This window comes from Drosophila obscura, unplaced genomic scaffold (genome assembly GCF_018151105.1).
Source record: "Drosophila obscura isolate BZ-5 IFL unplaced genomic scaffold, ASM1815110v1 contig_179, whole genome shotgun sequence".
Lineage (NCBI taxonomy): Eukaryota > Metazoa > Arthropoda > Insecta > Diptera > Drosophilidae > Drosophila > Drosophila obscura.
The window spans coordinates 7,468,093-7,487,710 of record NW_024542766.1 but is presented as its reverse complement, the minus strand read 5'-3'; the positions used below and the strand labels follow the sequence as shown (position 1 = coordinate 7,487,710).

The window sequence follows — 19,618 nt, the reverse complement described above, 5'->3', positions numbered from 1 at the left end:
CAATTGCGTATGAAAAATTTCTTTAATTGCTAGAAACTGCCACGCCCACCACTGCCACGCCCACCACTGCCACGCCCACCATTGGAGCTGCCCCCGCTGCCGCTACTGCTGCTGGCTGCCTGTGGCACTAGTATCCGTGGCAGGGTCATTGAACGCTTCGGACAGCTATGCCTGCCACCATCTGCCTCAGGCTCTGACGCCAGTTGAGTGGAGGAGGAACCAGTACATTCTTCTGCGGTTTCCATCTGCTCCTGCCTGGGCTTCTTGGGGCCATCTTCTGGCTGCTGTGGCAAATGTCACGCATACGACTGTGCCGTCTGTGGCATCATGCCCGCGGCGGGGTAGCCACCCTCCAGACCGGGCGGTCGCTCCACCAGATTCTTGAGACGCCCACGCAGCTCTTCGAGACTCTTGGACTTCGCCTTGTTGATGCGTTTGTACTTGACGTCCTTGGGCTTGGTCACCGATCGATGGTTCAACATCACACGATTGTAGCAGAGCACCTAAAGAAGGAGGATTCTAATTAGTGACAGTTCCGGAAGGACTCTCTCTATCTCACTCTCTCCTTACCTGATTCTTTCCATTGAGCGGCTCCTGCTGCTGTGGCGGCTGTGGCATTGGCTGCAACTGCGGCACTTTGACACTCACCGTGGTGCACGGTGCATCATGGCTGGGGGATCGCTTCAGGGCACCCAACTGTCGCCGCGGAATCGCAGTGCCTATGCCATCCACACACATCGACGACGACGACTCTTTGGCTTTATCCGCGCTGCCAGCCGCCGTGGGGCTGACGCCATCGATTTGTCCCTCGGTGGAGCTGGAGCTCAAGGCCTTATCCGAACGATTCTTGAATTTATCACGCTTTTCTGCCACATCGGGCGTGGGTTCGGGGTCCTCTTCCACCGAATAAACCGTTTCCAGGATGTCGGGACGTCGCAGGAAGCAATTGTTCCGCCGTGCAGCTCCGTACTTATTCAGATTCGTTTCAATTGCATCGGATATCGAACGGACAATGGTGATGCCATCGCTGCCCAGCACTCCACCGCCGCCACTGCTCCTCCGTCGCGTGCCCAATGTCATGGTGCTGTCCGAATCAATGTCCTCCAGTACCACCGCCGAATCCGAGTCGTTCAGCGAGTCCAATTCGTTGGCATAGCTGGCATCGATCGTCTCCAGGCCGTGGTCCACCAGTCGCGAGGACAGCGTATCGATGACCTTCTGCTGTCGCGCAATTGTCAGCTCCCGATGGTTGAGCAGGCTGGAAATCTGCTTCTGCTTTCGCTTCAGACGTGACTCCAACAGCAACAGCTGGGAGGTCAGCGAGTTCATCTGATCGGATTTCTCCTTTTGATAGCGATAATGCTGCTGCACCTGAGGAGTGGGGTAGGGTATGATATAGTCCAGCCTTAGTTTATTCTCATTCTCAGCATTCTTTTAATTAAAAAACAGCCATTTCTGTATAGCTAAATTTTGACTACATTTTCGTATTTTTCCAACACTGAAAATTTAACAAAAATTATAAATATATTCCGCTGATTATAATCACATAGTTTTCCTGATTCTCCTGATAGGAATATCGTGATAAATAGTTATTTATATATTTTATATAATTCTATCACGATATTCCCTTCAGGAGCATCAGGAAAACTATGTTTCTCAAAAGGAAATAAAAATGGATTTCCCTTATACTCTCCTTCGGAATGATACTTTTTTTTCATACATTTTCAGTTCAAAAACTATTCCTAATAATTAAAATTCTTGCTCGTAGTCTTTCTACCATTAAAAAAAGAATCTCCTTTTGGTTTTTCAGAACTCACCTGCATGGCATACGCCTTGCGCCACTTCATAATGTGCTCCGTTTGAAATCGCACCTTGGAGCGCAGCTCCTCGATCATGGCCCGTGCTGTGTGCAGGTCCTTGGGATCCTGGTTCATCATGTTCAGGCGCAAATTGCTGGTGTGTGTCGAAACAGGCACCGGCGGTGGCCATTGAAATTCCAACGGGGGCTGATTTACATCCGTTGGCAGCGAACCCCTCGGCTGGGCCGATGTCTTGATTGATTTCGGCGTGGAGGGCACAGTGCCCGCTCCACTGGAGCCGCCGCCTGCACGTCGGACACCAGGAACCACTGCTGTTGCTGCCGCTGCCACAGCCACTGCTGCTGCTGCTGCACCATTCGGTGTGGATGCGGATGAGGATAAGGTTTCTGTCGTCGTCGTCGTCATGGCTGTGTCTGTGCCTGTGCCTGTGGCTGCGGGCTGTGCTGCGGCTTGTGGCTGCTTCTGTATGCTGCATGCCATGCTGCTGATGGTTTTGGCAAATTGTGTCGCTCGCCCGGCATACATTTGGCTGCGAGGGAGATTGGGGAGGAGAGCTCTACAGCTATTGGATGTGTGGTGCTATCTGGTGCTTGGCCAGCATGCAGCAAGCTTCGTTGGCTGCTGCTCCTCCAAGGGGATGGATGTCCTGCCAGCTGCTTCTCCCTCGATGGCTGGGCTGGGCTGGTTGATGGTGGATGGGATGGATGTGCGCACTGGCCCGTTCTTGACTACGTGATTTGTGTGGAGAGCTGCTTCTGCTTGAAAGGAACACAACACAGAAAAAAAAAAATACATACATAAGAGTGGCACATGTTTTATTAATAGCCACACACACACACATCGCTCAGAGGGGGGGCCATGCAACTTGTGCTGCTGATCCACTCGAATTTTGTTACATTTTTTTGGCTACCTAAAAGTTAACTTTCCAACTATTTTGGGGGGCTTTTCAGGTGTTTATTCCGCTGAATTTCCGTACAAAAATTGATCAAATGAATTCCGCATAAAGCATACGCCTCGTATGCCCTGGCCCTGCCCACCAACAGCCCAGCGAATGCAACAGCCAAAAGCGAATGGGAAAATGGCATTATGCAAAAATGTACATTCATTAAATTCACATTAAAACACAACAGAACAGAGTCAGCGAGAAATTATTCATTTCCAACATTCCTCCAGTGTTTTATCCTCCTTTAAACAATTATAATTATTCATTTATATGCAATTTCGGGTTCTGATTACATTTTCCTGCGGGGCTAATTCATGCACACACACCAGGAAAAATCAGGAAAATTGCCAAAGTGGAGTGTGGAGTGGAATTTGTTTTAGTGTTTTTCCAGGGCGTAAAGAGGCTGACGTCAGGGCCCAAAATTTAATGGGTTTTATTACATTTATGACTGATAAGCAAAATGTACCATTTGGGAAGTTTTATAATTTGCAGTTTGAAAAGGGAGTGTCGGCAGAGCGCTATTCCCTGCTAAATGCAATTAAATTTAAATGCAAGCCATGGGGTAATCACATCTTAAGATAACAATTAAGTAATTATCTATCTCAGCAAAGTATCCTGAAATTTAACGACTCGACGACTTTGCTTTTCTTTCGGGCAAGGGGGCGCTCAAGGGAAGTTTTGTAATGAATTTCGGAGAAATAATTCCACTGCACTGCTGCGCTTTTAATCCACAGAACAAATTGAAATTATCTATTTAATCTGTTTTGTCGCTTGGCCAAGAAGAACATTCGAGGGCCAAGAAAATGGCAAACAGACAGCCACAACAACAACAAACAGACAAGAAAGAAAAGACAACGAGGCGGGGAAAAAGAGCAACGCCAAAAGGAAGACAAAGTCGCAGAAGGAAGAGCAACGAATGCCAAAGAATGAACAACATTTTTAACATTTTCATTTAAAGCTTCATTCAGCTTTAATTTGTGACCATGCATCGGGAAAACGTGGTAGATAGACAGACAGAGCAGCATAACATGGAATTAACCGTCTTTAAAGAGTGGCAGAACTCCCCTTCTTTGGAGAGTGCTTCCATTCGGGCTAAGGAGCTGCAGCGAAGTGTCTTTCACAGCGAGTGATTGACTTAAGAACTTCCGTTTCCACAAAAGCCACAAAAGAATGCCACAAGAAACGGGGGGAATTCCATTGGAATGCAGTTGGGAGGAAGGCTGCAAAAGCAGAACATGCAATTGAAAACAATTAACAAATATGCCAGACGTGGAGGCCCTGGGACACGCAACTTCAGAGTGAAGCTCTAGAGATGACAGCGTGAGGCAGCTAGAGGAGGCAGCCTGTCTAGGGGGAGAAGTCTGGACTAACGCAGGTAGAGGGATTTTATTATTTGACCTCCCCCTTAACCGCACCAGAATATACTAGGTTAAACGCCGTAAGAGACAGAACGAGAGACATAAATAAAATATATGTGTATATATTTTGCTTTTATTCTGCCTTCTAGTAGCACGTAGAATCGAAGTACAGAACCAAAAAAAAACTTATGTAAATATGTACATACAATATGTACAATGTAGTTACATACATACATATGCATACCGAACGATACAAAATTTTTTTTTCATTTTATTTTGTGTATACTGATTTTTTACAGTTTCTGTCTATTTTATTTTTATTTTTTATATAGTTAATATTTAACTTTATTCCGAAAATACTAACAATATTTTTTCTTTGGACTAAGATTATCGGCAATACATCGAATATACTTCACACTTCTTGCCGTATTGTTGCTGTCCGTATTTGCTTTGAGCCAAGCCAAAGAATGTAAGTATTCCCATATACTCTTACAGATACCAATAAATCATATCAAATACAAAAACAGAAAGCAAACTGCAGGATGAACATTAAGAATTTGGAAGAAAATAACATGCAGCAGAAGTTGCGGGTACAGCAGAACCAGCGAAGCCCTTTGGATTCCCAGATGTAATACCGAATTTTCGTATTCTTTGATTTCGAATATTAGAATAATAATATCTGAATTATTGCCTCAATAATTAATACATATTTTTGTTTTTATTGAGAGACTTTTCAATGATATTTTGTAATTTTTATCAGTAGTGCCTTGCACTAATTATGTATTATTTGACTACCATTTTGAGTGATGCCAAAGAATATGTAGAACGAGAGTTTGTTCTAGGTCTAGGCTCCAGCTCGTGCCTAGAGTTTGAGGCCTGGTAAGCTGGTTAGCAGCTGCATTAAACCCGCTCACGCACTCATCTGCAGAGTGAACACATCATACGAGAACAACTGCAGAATGACTGACAACTGAACCCTGCTCTCACGCTCTCATCTCCAAAGAGAGTTGCGCATACATATGTACTGAGGAATCTCGAGATGGCCTGTTGCATTGCATTTGCCCATCCGCGTCTGACACAATTCGCCAACTCATTCATCATTCTTAATTATGACAATTGCTGAACAACCGCACAATGATGATGGGACGATGGGAAAACTGCTCGTTCTCACCTCATAACTTGGTCCTCGTCTCTTGTGCGTTGTCTGAGAAATGAAATGCGGCTCACGTGCCCATTAGCCTTGGTAATTTGAGCTCTGTCTGTCTGCCTGTCTACCTGCCTGAGGGCCAAAGGCCACCGCTCCATTTGGTCGGTTCAATTTATGGCCGTCCATTCGAAATGCAATGCCTTAATTAAGAACCTTCTGGCCTGTAACTGGATTATGCAAACCCCCCAAAGCCATAGTCAGAGCCACAGCCACAGCCAGAGCCTCAAAGTGCAATCAATCAGTCGAACAGTGAGAGGTCTCTTTGGTCTCCATGCTGTGGTGTGGTGGTGCTCAATAATTTCCACCTTGATGCTGTAATTGAAATGTGACAAACTATTTTCGAGCTGTAAAATTAATTGAAATTATGACAAGAGCAAAAGCAACAGCACACAGCCCGGGTACATCCATTGCCAGGTAATGTCATCCCATCCACATATTGTGACAGCTCTACGAATTACGAATGGCCAGGCAGGCCAGCCTGACGCCTTGACAGCAACCCTCTTCTCTTTGCTCTTAGCTCTTTGCATTCCGAATGAAATGGCGGCTATTTTTGGTCAAACAAATGTGAGAGAGTGCCTTGTAAAATTCATGGCTTGGCTTTAGGGCTGGCACAAGCTACAGATATTGATATACCTATATTTTTCTTTATATTTTACTATATAAAATTTATATAGCTATATTTTTCTTTATATTTCTTTAGTTAGATGTTTTCTGGAATATATAAAACCAATGAATATCTAACATTTTTTAAAGTCAAAGTCATTTCTAGATAACCTTTCATAAGCTTCCACTTACTTTCTTTATATTCTTCGACTTCTAATCATACATAGAATATCACCTACTCAAATACATTGGGCCCTCCTCACTCTAAAATCCAGCTATCCTTTATGAAATTGAACCCCTTAAAATCCTTTAAACTTACGATTTTTTTGTGGATTTTCGTATTGCTTTTTTTGGCATCTTTTTTCCGTACATCTCTAGTTTTGCTGGACACACAATTTTTGTGTAAGAACCGTTTTGATGTCCAGCTAATTAATTACATAACTGTCGCTCCCCATTTGTCTACCTCTCCCTCTCTCTCATGCTGCCTCCTTTCTCGTAATTTTTCTCTCGCTTGCGAGCATGTACCCCGTTCTTCTGTCGTGCGAACAGTTACCGCAATTGGATTTATGTGTTAAACGTGATTTTTACACAGTTTTTACACAGTTTGGGCCCCGAGACCAGAAGCCGAAAGGCAAACACACAAATAAAGTGGAGTCCCCCCACCGACCCGGCAGCGTAGGTAAATAAACACCCTACACACACACACGCACATACACGCACAGGACAACCCCTACAACCAATATGGAAGGAGTACTGGCAATTATACAAACACATGCAGGATGGAGAATCCGTTCCCAGGGCCATTTCCTGGTGACTTTTCCACGTTTTTTGTTTGTTTGCTTTCACCTTGACCACGAGAGGGACACCAGGGACAGGAGAACATGAAAGGAAATTGTGTTAATGATGTTAAACGACAGCCCATAGAGGACCCCCCTTAGAACCCCATTTAAGTTGTGGATCCTTCCTTATCATTATACTAATTTTAAACACTTTTCCTTTCTGGGTTTATGCTTTTCTCTCTGGTTTTTCTCTTTCCCCGTTGGGGGTTTTCCCTTTCCTCCGTTGGGTTTTTCCTTTCCTCTTTGGGGTTTTCCCTGTCCCGACTGACCTGCTAATGAGCTGTCTTGATATTTCCGACCAAACTATGTTTTGGAAAGTGGAAGAAAATTCCCATTCCCTGTAGAACTCCTCTGGCAGCATAACTATCCCGCTAGAACTCTAGAGAAAAACTTTATTAATTCCTAGTTATGTTTCACAGCCAATTCCCAGTTGTAATTTTCCGCGTAAAAAAAACTTCATCTGCGGCTGCATTGCAGGCAGATGCAAAATGTTGGCATATTTTCTCTCCTCTCTCTTCAGCGACGAAAATTAAGTGCCTTCTACCACATTTTTCACCTTTGAGGCAACAATAAATTGCAAGCCATTTGCCAGGAATGGAATGGAGTACTCCTTGTGGCTTTTCTCTGTGTGTGTGTGTGTGTTTTTATTTTTCTCTCTGCTAGAGAATTTAGTATGCCTGAGGTCCTGTCTATTATCGGGGCGACAGGTGCTCTGAATCCAGGTGACCAAGTCCCCAGGGAGGCGGCCTCATGGTCCCTTTCGTGTAAAGGCAAAGTCTTTCTTCCCTTTAGTGTCTCACCCTCTTTAAGGGTTTCCCCCCACTCTAAGTGTCTTCCCCGCTATTAGTGTATCTCTCGCCCCCCCGTTCTTGCTTTTATAGGCGAAACGTGACCGTAATAAGCCATTTCACACGCAAATATTCGCAGGCCTTAAACCCCACTCGCAGGCAAAAGAAAGCTCTCTGGGCTCTACCTTACTCAAGAGGAACAGAACAGAAAGCAAGTGAAATGCGAAAGTGCATTAAATATTTACACAATCAATAAAACATATTTTCGTCAGCTGACTTCCCAACTAAAGGAGGCGGCTGGCTTCTCTTTCCTTAGTTTTTATTCCACCTCAACTCGGGGGAGGGCCTGTGTTCCTTAGTTCCCTTGCCATATCTGTCAGAAGAAGGGCCTGGGTCTGGTCTGGTTTGGTTTGTCTCTGCCGCCTTAATTTTCCTCGCATTTTATTATATGCAATCGAAAGTTTTTCACTTTTTCATTCGCGCCTCTTAGCATGGCTTACATTTCTGAATAATTTACTAAGGCCTCATCTTTCATCGTTCACATGTTGCTTCCTCTCACTCTCACTCTCACTCTCTCTGGTCTGAGTATCTGTGCATCTGTATCCGAGTGTTTGTGTTTCTGAGTATTTGAGTGTCTTGTTTTTGTTTCTCTTTGGTCGGAAAAGCTGGCGCTTGAGCCGAAGCCTGCCTGCCAGTCTGTTTGTTTGCTGTTCAAATTATGCGTGAGAGTAGCCGGAAAATTGATTTTGATTTGCAAAGGGGACCTGCTTTAACCCTCCATCTTGGTTTGAGTTTCAAGTAAAAGTTTGTTCAAGTTTTAACACAAGCTTCCAGCTGCATTTTAGGTGCTTCTGCAGTTTTGAAAGAACTAATCAGAAAACTAAGTGAATTATCACTTGCTGTTCTTTGAAAAGTTTTGCCCAAACACCATCTACTGATCCGCCCTTGGGTGCACTTTACCTCTTGTTTATTACAATTAATTTAACTATTTTTCACTTTGAAAATCTGATGGAAACAAATTTAAATTTTCTTCATAAAATTGTGATAAATTAGAGTTCCTTTTTCTGCGAGAATTTTACCATCAAATAGTTTGAGTTTTTTATTTTTTCATCTACCAAAACGATTACCTTTTTATGAACTCTGCTTTCCCATTCAAATATTCATAAATTGCTTATATTGATCCTCCATTTAATCTGGTTAAAGCTACCCCAGCCGGTCACATGGGTAATCGCTTTTACCACTTACTCTGCTTGGCATGGCCAGAAGCCAGACGGCTGCCTCCTGCCACTCCACTACCTCTGGCCTGCTCTTCCCTTCATTTATTCCACATAATCGGGCATAATGCTTCACATTAATTAAATAGCTTCCAGCTTGCATTACCCTGCACTGCACACACGGCACACGGCACACGGCACTTGACTTGCGTGTGTGTGCGCGAGTACTAGGAACACCCATACACATGTCCTTTGTCCCTTGTGTGTATGTGTGTGTTCGCGTTAAATGAAGCGCAAGGATGTCAAAGTTAAATGACTGTAAGCTTACCTCGTAATCGTAGCCTCTTCCTGTCTCTCTATTTCTTTATTTTAGTGTTTTTTCCACACTTTCATTCTGTCTCAATATTTTACCATCTTTCTCTCTCTTTTAATGCTGCTCCATCTTTCTTTCTCTCTCTCTCTCTCTCTCTCTCTCTCTGTAGAAATAGTTGCCCCATCAATTTCGCCTTAGCAGCGGGTGTCGCATCTCACTTTACACTGTGACAGTCATTGGCGGCAGCAGCAGCAGTTTCCCCGTTCGTTCGCTCTTACAAAAAGCTGTTGCTTCTCTTCCTCTCTCTCTCTCTCTCTCTCTCTCTCTGTCGCTTTTTGATGGCATTTTAATTAAATTTTAATATCAACAAGAAGGCAAACCAAAGCCAACTATCGGCTTAATGAAAGTATAATTATATAATCGAATCCATCTGTTCCATTGACAGCCATAAACCATAACTGCAACAACAACAGTCAGCATTTGTGAATGGCTTGATACGATTTTGAGGCATATTATGCCATTCAAATTATGATTCTCTATAATTTTATTATATTTGCAAATTGATTTAATTTATAATTCATTTATTTTTAAGTCGATTTTTGAATATGAATGGAAATTCTGTTTAAATTAAGTGCATTCGAGATTGAAGTTCGAGAATATTTCTTCTAATTTTTAGGTATTTTTCAGACATCTAAAGCCACGTTAATCCATATAAAACACCTCTAATCCCAAAGTTTACAATAAAAATCTATAATTTTGTATTGCTATAAAACAGAATAAACAATCAGAATTCTCTTTGGACACCTTCTACAATATAATCCTCCATAAATCTATTTAATTTATTATCTACTCCCAGTACTTTAATCCAATAATAAATGGAGATCCCCCAAACTCTGGTTTAATTCCTCGCCCAGCTCTGTTTTAACTTTAGCTCACACAACTTTTCCCACGAGTTTCCCCAGAAGTTTGCTTGGCAGGATAAACAAATTTTGGTACAAGCGTTTGTTTTTTTTTGTTGTTTTTCTTACTTTACTAAAAGCTGCAAAAACACTAATAAACTACGTCAGGTAGTGACGCAGCTTTAACGGTTAATGGAAAAAGCTTCAAACTAACGCAGAAAGCTTCTCCCACACCCAGAGAGAAATCCAACGCCTCCGCAGCGAGAATCCACACAGAGAATCAGAGAGAACCAACTAACTCCAACAACAACAATACCAAAATTTTGTTTAACTTTTCAACAACAACAATGGCAAAATAAATTCCAACAAATGCATTTTAATTTCATTGGCTTTTGCATTGTTTTTTTTATTCGATTTTTTTCACCTTTTCCTCTTTTTCTCCTTTTCTTTTCATTTAATTAATTTTTTTTTTCATTTGTATTCTTGGTTTTTTTGCTCTTATTTGTATCAATTTTTTTCTCACGTTTTCTACTATTTTCTGGCATATTTGCGCACTGCACTCCATCCACTGATTGCTTGTTTTGGGTGCCTTTTGTTCAGAACAATGGAAGTGCAAATATGTCAGAGGTACGACTGTACCACTCGTATATCTCGAATATCTGACTAAAAGTGGAGCCAGCGTTTTTTGTCTGCAAGTTCAGCTGAAAGTTACAACCATTTTGAAACGTAAATATCATGTACAGAGTGGGCGTAGCGCTGCATAGCGGAGCGGGGGACACAGGTGGGGTAGCCAGCCATCATGCTGTTCGGCCAATGCAATATATTATAGTCAAGCTGTGCTGGCTCGAATGTTGGCTTAAAGCCCACACTATGCCAGGACTCTCTGTCTTCATTTTCCTTTCTTTCTACGAGTTTCCACGCCCCATTTTCCTTTGTTTTATACGCTGCGCAGTCCGAAGACTCCTTTGCTGCGACAGATACGAGTGAGTAGTAGGTAGCTTGCCACGTAGCCGCTTTGACATTACATTGATTGACTTTTGATGTCTGTGCAGCCGCAGCGGCAGCAGCAGCGGCAGCAGCAGCAGGAGACTACAAAAATTTTCCATTTCGCCCTTCGATGCGATAAAAATCATCTCATCTCAGGTCTCCTTTGCTCTTCCCTTCAATCTATCTAATGCTAGTATCTATCCATCCATATCTGTCTGTGCTCGTAAGATTTTCCCTTATTTTGTTAGTTCCCTCACGTAGATATTTTCTGTATTTTTTTGTTGTATACATTTTTGGATAATTGTATTGTTATGGCCTATCCCTTCCACCAATAAACCAATAAAATATTCATTCTCAATTAGAGGGAACACACACAAATTGAGTTCTGCCCCACAAATGGAGGGTAGCATGATCCCCACAAATACATACATACATATGTATTATTCTGCAGCCAAGTGTAATCATCGTTTTGGCATTTGTTTTTCCAACCTTCCACACATGTAATCCCACCTTTATCTATCTCCATGGATGGCGGCCTATTATCCCTATTAGCCTTCTTGGCAGTCCATTGGTTACATAAATTATAGAAAGGAAAATTGCCAGGAAAATGCCTGGAAAAAGGTCTATCCGCCTGCCAGGCTGACTGCCTTCGAGCTGACTGCTAATTTTCTTGGAGGCAGCAGCAGCAGCAGCAGCAGCAGACTGATTTCATTAACTTGGCTTAATTGCCATATAAAAGCCTTGTGAAAGCACAGGACACACCACACAGGACCCGCCACGCCCACTTGACCTACATTCACGTGGTGCTGTCTCAGTGTCATTCTTGAGAATCAGCTAAAGCGACAACACAATCGAAAAGGGCGTACGAGGCTGGCAGCGGCTGAATATCCACTTGTGGGGGACAGTGCATTTTTAAAAGGATTAAAGGGAAACAGAGACCCCCCCCCCAATCCACGCCGTAATCTTCACGTCACGTAATGCCGCATTCTAGGCAACAACAGCAGCAGCAGCAGGTGCTTCATGCCACGCACGTACTCCTCCTCATCGCTGTGGCAGATATAAGGTTTCCTTTTTTGCACACTTTTTGTGTTGCTTTGCTTGTTGCATGTTGTTTCTTTTACTTCAACAACAATCTGCTGCCGAGAGATGATTCTCTGAGAGATGCGTAAACCAAAGGGAGGATTGTCAGCGGAGAAGGAGCAATCGAAGCACAGCCTGGGGCAACACTATGTAGCAATAACAAGAATGTGTGTGTTCAATTTGTAATCTCAGGAAGAGTGCGACGAGCACAGATCCAAACAGAAGCAGTGTAAGAGGAGATTGTATGGCCTATCGTTTCGTGTGAATTTCTTTGCATTCCGAGTTACACTTTCTCCAAAGAAATCAACCTAGGCACACTCCCCGCCCTCACCAGCCACACAATTGCCTATTCATCTAAACTAAGTACTTTTCCTGCCACATTATAGTCCTTGCACTCGCAGACAGTTCCCCTAAATGACTCTAGCAATCCCTTTCGCCTTTAGTCTTGTCTTCTGCCCATAATTTCTGCTATAAAATAATAAAACACTTCGTCACTCTGTAGCTCCGGAAAGAGTTTGGCTACGCTTTCAGTCAGCCAGCCGCCTGCCTGATTAAGAACAAATTTTGATATAAATGAGTTGGTGAAAACAAGTCGGCCTCTCTGTCTGTCTGTCTGTCTGTCCTTCGGCACAATTTGTGCGCTTTTGTTGCGGTCAAGTAACTTTAGAATTGGCAGAGAGGCGAGAGAAAACAAGTGCCAAAAGCAAGTGATGAAAGCAAAAAGCACATGAAAGGGAATTCTTTCGAGTGTTTCTAAGCCGATTTAATGCCACGGTTTGTGGAGAGTATACAGATGATGTGGTTTGGTGTCTGTGGTGTCTGTGGAGTCTGTGGAGTGTGGAACCACAAAATGCTATAACAATTTTCAAGCTAATTTTTTTTCGCTTTTCGCTGTTCGGTGCCCAAGCCGAAGCCGAAGCGTATGGCAATGGCATTTTGATTAGCAGTGCGATGATGAGACGAGACCAGTAGCTTGTCGGTTTCTCAATTGCCTGTTGCACCCAAAGACAATGATGATGTTGATGATGGCCACTGTCCATGTGGGATAGCCATTAAGCAGCACATCCTCTCACTGCCATATCCCTGCGAGTGCGAGTACGAGTACGATTATATCCAACGCCATTTCCAATCTCCTGTCTCTGTGGTTTTGGCATCGCAACTTAATAAGCCATCACAAGGACGAGAACGCTATAGAGGCAATGGGGCTGATGGAGCCTCGGCTCTGCGGCTGGTTTAAGCCAAAAGTCCAGAGTTAATGCCAATATTTTACTCAACTACCTAAGGCCTTTAAGCGACCACTCCAGGCAGTGGGTGTGAGCAGCAGTGAAAGCCATTTGGTATTAAAGCCACACATTTTCAAGTTTATTAGCATGTAGTGGGTGACTGGGACTCTGAATATTCAAGTAGTTCGAAGGATAAGCCACTTGGTGGCTAGGGTTTTTGAGTAATATTATTAAATTTCTGTAATTTAAAGTAAGTTTTAAATTATTTTTAGATGTAGAGCTACGATAAATTATACCATTCACCCATTAACATTACCAGAATTAAACTTTTATTTACTAAACATCCATCATATATTTTTTCCTTCAAAAACCTGCCCAGAAATGCACCTAAAATCACTCCGAAATTCCAATACCCATGAAAGTCAAAGACAAGCCTCATTAAATCCTAAACAGCTATTACTTTGAACTACTTACAAGACCCCCCCTCCCCTCACCCACAACATTACCCCCTTTTCAACGCTTAATCCAACCATCTTACAGCCACAGCTTTCACACCGCTCACCGGGTGGCAAACTTAATCAATCAAATCCCGTAAAGATACTCGCAGATTGATGGATTGATTGCCCCGATCAATGCGGAACGGAACGGAACGCAGGCAGGCACGCGCTCTAATTGGGGACGTGCTTTTGGGACCCGCAGAGAGCGCAACGTTTACAACAAACAATTTTATTTGAACGATTTACGAGTATTTTGATGTGGTTTTTCGGTCACCTCTCAGCTGTTTGTTTTCCCGTCCCGTCCCGTCCCGCCTCGTCCGCCCAACTTCCGCTGCTGTTTAGGTGAATTTTTTGGCATTTAATGAGCTCTGATTTGAATTACAGTTTGGGGGTTTGATTTATTTATAGAACCCCGCAACCCCGCATTGAAATGGAATGGAAATTGAAAAAACCGAGTTACGCTGCTCGTATTTATTTATGCTGTTTTGGCTAACCTTGAAAAAACACTAGAGCGTATCGGCTGGGATGGAATCTCCACTGCTGATCTCATTTATTGCATGCATTGGTTAATGCATGAGTCAGGCAGCGTATAAATTTTGGTTTAACTTGTCAGCTATTTTCAGCATTGCGAGTTTGCTTTGAGAATTGATTGCCAAAACGAATCGGGAAAACAAATGTTTTCCTGATTGCCTTGGAGAATCTCATCTACAAAAATAGCAGGGTATTAATGTTGCCTTGTCTGCCATTCAAAGCATAGCAGTAAGAACATTAAATTAAATAAAGATACAAAAACAACAACAAATAATTAATGCAGGCAAAGCAAAGTCCCATTATATCTGGTTATATCTGCATTCGGAAATCTTTTGCATTAGCAAGAGAGCCTCAGAGCGAGTGAAAACGAGAGAGCGAGTGTCATCTGAGCAGAGTTTTGTGGGTGCATGGGTGTTGTTGTTGCTGCAGAGAGATAAGACATGCAAAAAAAATATCAGAGAGGGAGAGACGAATTAACGGAACAACTGAGCCACATGCAGCTTCACTGCGCCGCTCGTGGTGTAGCCTGTGGCAACAAGCGATTAAGATCCAACCAATATAAAAGTAATGTACACATTTATCCTTCCACTGGAATATAACATTCTCTTCTATTGAATTCAATTGGCTTCAACTAAAAACCTCAACTAAAGCTTCGATTCAGAACTTTTCGTGTCGAAATTCCACGTGAATCGACAAAGCCCTAGAGCACATAAATACATACATATCTATGTATGTGTTTTCCTGTATTTTAGAAGGGCATATCATTATCAAGGCCTTCCTACTATGTACATATAGCAATCTCACTCATGTAATAAATTTCCAATCTCTTCTTGAATTCCATTTCCCACTCTATTTGTGTTGCAACCTTCAGTTCTATTTTTAACAGGGATATGCAAAAGCATCTCCATCTCCTCCGTTTAGCCCTTAAAGAACTAAACTAAACTGATCGTAAACTCGGGCCACGTGCATCTTTGAAACTGTCATCGAGATGTGAATACAGAAAATGGAAAATGGAAAATTAAGAGGCAGCAAACAGGCTTTGAATAGAAAATAAAATGCATGTGTGGCAGCATCAGGTAGGATGCCCCGACCTTCATGGAAAGGTCAGTGTGAGGGCGGCCGTGGGCTTTGTGTGGGCGTGGCGTGGCGTGGCAGTGGGCCAACAAAGAGCATGCACAATCATCAGGCAGATAAAAAGCCATAAAAAGTAGAAGCAGCAGCAGTAGCAGCAAAAGCAGCGGAACCAACACGGAAACAAATAAAAATCAACAGGATTAAATATGCAACCGTCCACTCTCTCTCTCTCTCCCACACACACACACACACACACACACAATTTCTCCTACTTTATCCCACTCTTTATCCTCCCATGTCTCGCCATCTCTTTCGCTTTCTATGAGCCTCTGCCCGGGGGCTTAGCCTTGTACCTTTTCCTTCTGCCTTTCCGCAGGGGGTTTGGGGTTGCCTTCTGCTGTGTGTGGCGGCCAATCTGTTACATTTTGTCATGGATTTCCATGCAACGTTTTCTTGCCACACAAACACACACACACACACTCTCTCTCTGTGTGTCTTTGTGTGTCCTTCGCACGTTTTACCTTCAGCTGCGGCTGTGCCAATGTGACTGCCATGGCTATGGCTATGTAGCTGCTCATGTAACACACAGTCGCAGAGGCCGAGGCAGTGGCAGGCGGCCATACCGCGTGAGCAGATTCAACAAGTTCGAGGCTGAATTTTGGTTGGGCAATCGAATGCCAGTTACCGTATGGCAGTGCTCGTAATCGTTGCAGAGTGAATCAATCAGAGGGGAAACAGATAGAGTTATGAATGATATGCGCCGTTATGCACTGTTCGAGTGCAACACTTGAAGCCAACCATTTCTAGCCAGAAAAGGTGTCCATCAAAGAGAGATTTTTCACTCAGGAAAGGCTGCCTGCTTAGAGATCTCTTTCTCTGTGTGGTTTATGGGCTTAGTAGTGTCTTTCGGTGGTCCACATAAGGCAGATATCTCCTCTACCAAAGGAAAATAAAAACCCAATGGAATTTGTCTGCTAAAAAATTAAATTTTTCTTATACTACACTACGGAAACTCTTTTACGAGATTTCCTTTAATTCGTTGAAAATAATCCCAAGAAACCAAAGCAATGCAATTTCGTTCAAATATTGTATAATAATCCTAAGAAAAAATAATTTGAATTGTTGAGCCTACTATTAAAGTTATTCAATTTACATTTTATTCTCTAATATGGAAACTCTAAAAATTATATTTAATAAATTTCTGCCATAAATAGTTTTTTTTTTATAGAAAACGATTTCAGATTTCCTTCCGCCCGGGTTCGAACCGGGGCCCAACCGTTAAATGAATTCATTTGAAGGATATTCCTTTTGGCAATCTGCATAAGCCGTGCCCCTCAGCTCATGCAACCCTCGCCGAAAAGCCAAAATACCGACTAAAAAAACAACTAGGTACTTTTACCCATTTCCGCTGGCCAGCTTCCATCTTTCTAGACACGTCTTAAAAATTTATATCCCACTTTATGCAGGAAGCGGATGGCATGGGGCGCCCACTCAAGGGACTTCATCTTGTACAGCTGTTTGGCGCCCTCCACATAACGGAAAGAAATGTCCAATGAATTTTTTAAAACTTTTACAATTAAAGCAGAGGGAAGCAGAAATGTAGAGAATGGAAAGGGAAAAACTTCGAGTAAGACTCCGTGCAGTTGCAACAGCAGCTGCAGCTGTTGTGCAGCACATCCTTTAGCTTTTGGGATTGAAATGGAATTTCCTTTTTAGCTTTCGCGATTGAAGTGGAATTTCCTTTTCCTGTGAATGAAAATTCAATTTTCGCCACATGCCGGAGACATTTCATTTCATTCGGAGAATATTGCATTGAAATAAAATGTTAAAATTTCCCACTACTCCTCCTCCGACAAACACACACTCACACACACATAATTTGAAACGTTTTTCCCCCCACTTCTTCACTCTCTATTTCCTCTCACTTTTCCAGTCATTCGCTCCATACACTTTCTCCCCTTTCTGCCCCTCTGTGTTCCTGCTAACCACGTTAAATGCCATTTTGCCACGTGGCAAGGTTAAAAGACCAAGCGGCATGTGGCCATGTTTCCATGCCATGTCCCCACACCAACAGCCAGAATCATTTTTCCACCCCACTCAGACGTTCCACGTAAGTGAATTATCCCCGCATTTGACGCATTTCCACTTCGCATTTCGAATTCGTACTACATGACGTATGAGCGATATCCAGGCGTAGATTTTGCCTGTGAAAATTGCATTTTCTGTGAGGCGGAATTGTGAAATGGAAAACCTTGTTGCTGGGCTGCTGTTAATTAGAGAATTTCAATGCCAGTGAGCCAACAGGAGGAGGCTGCAGAGGATTCGTTAATGAAATTTCATTGAATCAATGATGCGCGCGGCAGAGAATATTCGAATGTCGAATACGAGCATATTCAAATGTCAATCGGTTATAGCAGATGGATTTTTTTTTGCGCAGGTGTAGCGTCTCTTCTTGTATGGGAATGTATTTAAATTTAATTTAAATTTAAATTTTAAGAGTGCAGTAGAAGCTCTCAAAGGGCCATAAATTGAAGTGAGGAATTATGAATGCATTTTCCATCCATTGGAGGAGCATCATTGTTCATCCTGCCACATCCTTCAATTTCAATAGCTGCCATGCCCACAGTTTCAATATATCTCTTAGGCCAATGACCTTCCCTCTCAATGGAGAATACCTTCCTTCTCTCTCAAATGGAAAAGGGAACAATGCAGCTGCAATGTCCTTGTCCGCTCCTGAAGAACAATGCAGATATTATTGCTGTTGCTGTGTGAATAGCATTGCCATTCGATAGCCTTAGATTGAGATAAAGGTAAGCTTCTTATCAAATTTGCATGGTAGCAACAGCAGCAGCAGCAGCGTTGACAATGGGCGTTTGGGTTTGCCTCTTCCGTTTGGCCATCAATTTGTAGGCATTGTTCATTTTCCAATCATTTTCCATGTCAACAATTTTGAGCTAAAAATCTATCTCCCATTTTGCCCCCCAATGGATTATTTCGTCTAATTCCAAACGCAATCACTCTACTCATTTTCTTATACCAATACTTCATTACCTCTCTCACTCTTCTATGGTAATTTTCTCTGCCATTTCCACTCCCCCTTTCTGTGCACTAAAATGCATTGTGATTTTCCAGAGATTTCCTTTCATTGTTTGCTTTGTCATTTGTGTCCTGCAGCTACTTGCAATCCCTCCTGCAGCTACTTGCAGCATACTCGTATTCCCATCAAAAAGCAGCACGTACTCGACTCGTACATCAATTAATTTTCTAGACAATGCCAAAAGGATTAAAGGTCCTCATTCAAATATGTCCTCAAGCTTTAGCTTTGATTGCCACCTGAAGATACGTGCCACATAACACAACAATGCTTGCATCTACACATGTAAATTAATTAAATTCTCAAGACAATGCACACGAAGGCTCCTTCGTCCCTCTGCTGCTGCTGCACAAAATTCTGGTAAATACTATAAATTCCACCTCCCAAAAAAAAAGAGGCGTGTCATGTCGGTGCTGCTTGCTGTGGGCGTGGTTCCGGGCAATTTAACACCTTGCTGGCCGCGCATTAAATTTGTGGTAAGACCGCAGCCACAGCGGCAGCAGCAGCAGCAAACATTTCGCATATCAATCATACGCCCCGTTAGCTAGCAAGTGCAAAAATCGTTCAACATGGCTGAACTTTGACCTGTGCCCCTGCACTTGGCCCTCCCTTTTGGCGCCTGATGCTACTGACAGCACAATTTACAGTATTTTTCAGTGGTTTAATCAGTAAAAAGAGTGTGGGGAAAATGTGTGGCCTGCTTTCGTGGCTACTTACAATTTCAATTTCGACTTTTCACTTCCAGTCCTTCAGTGTGGCTTCAGACGGGGGGAGGCGAGAGTCAGTCCTGCAAGAAGAGTAACAGAATTTACATAAATTTAATAAAAAACAAATTAAATTTTGTCAAAATGGTTGCCTCCAAAAAGGGGGTCGGGAACGGGGATTGCAGCCCGTGGGCCGCATTGTCAGCCGCATTGTCAAAAGTGTGCGACGAGTATAATGAAAATGTATGTGCGGAAAATGTGCGGAAATCGAGCGCATCCCAGAAAATTCTCTACTGTTGGGGGTCGCCGCGAGTGCTGGGCAAGGGAGGAGCTGTGTAGAGTGAAGAAGGGATGGAGTAGCAGCCGGATAACTGGCGTGGCTGGCATTGAAATAGTTTTGCAAATACTAAACAGTGGAATGTGTGCGACATGCGCCCGCCCTCT

General features: G+C 43.0%; 1 protein-coding gene across 2 annotated transcripts; it reads right to left on the bottom strand.

Annotated features, from left to right (window-relative positions):
* Positions 1-25: 25 nt before the first annotated feature.
* LOC111080660 lies at positions 26-19,257 on the bottom strand. 2 transcript variants are annotated; one of them, XM_022376402.2, is made up of 4 exons: positions 19,188-19,257; positions 1,818-2,575; positions 571-1,371; positions 26-503 (listed from the first exon to the last, which is right to left on the bottom strand). In XM_022376402.2, the coding sequence occupies exons 2-4, from the start codon at positions 2,343-2,345 to the stop codon at positions 297-299; spliced, it is 1,536 nt and encodes a 511-aa protein (XP_022232094.2). In that variant the 5' UTR covers positions 2,346-2,575; positions 19,188-19,257; the 3' UTR covers positions 26-296. The 2 variants fall into 2 exon arrangements, with proteins under 2 accessions (XP_022232094.2, XP_022232095.2); XM_022376403.2 differs by lacking the exons at positions 1,818-2,575; positions 19,188-19,257 and adding an exon at positions 1,406-1,522 and having other exon boundaries at positions 31-503.
* Positions 19,258-19,618: the final 361 nt, after the last annotated feature.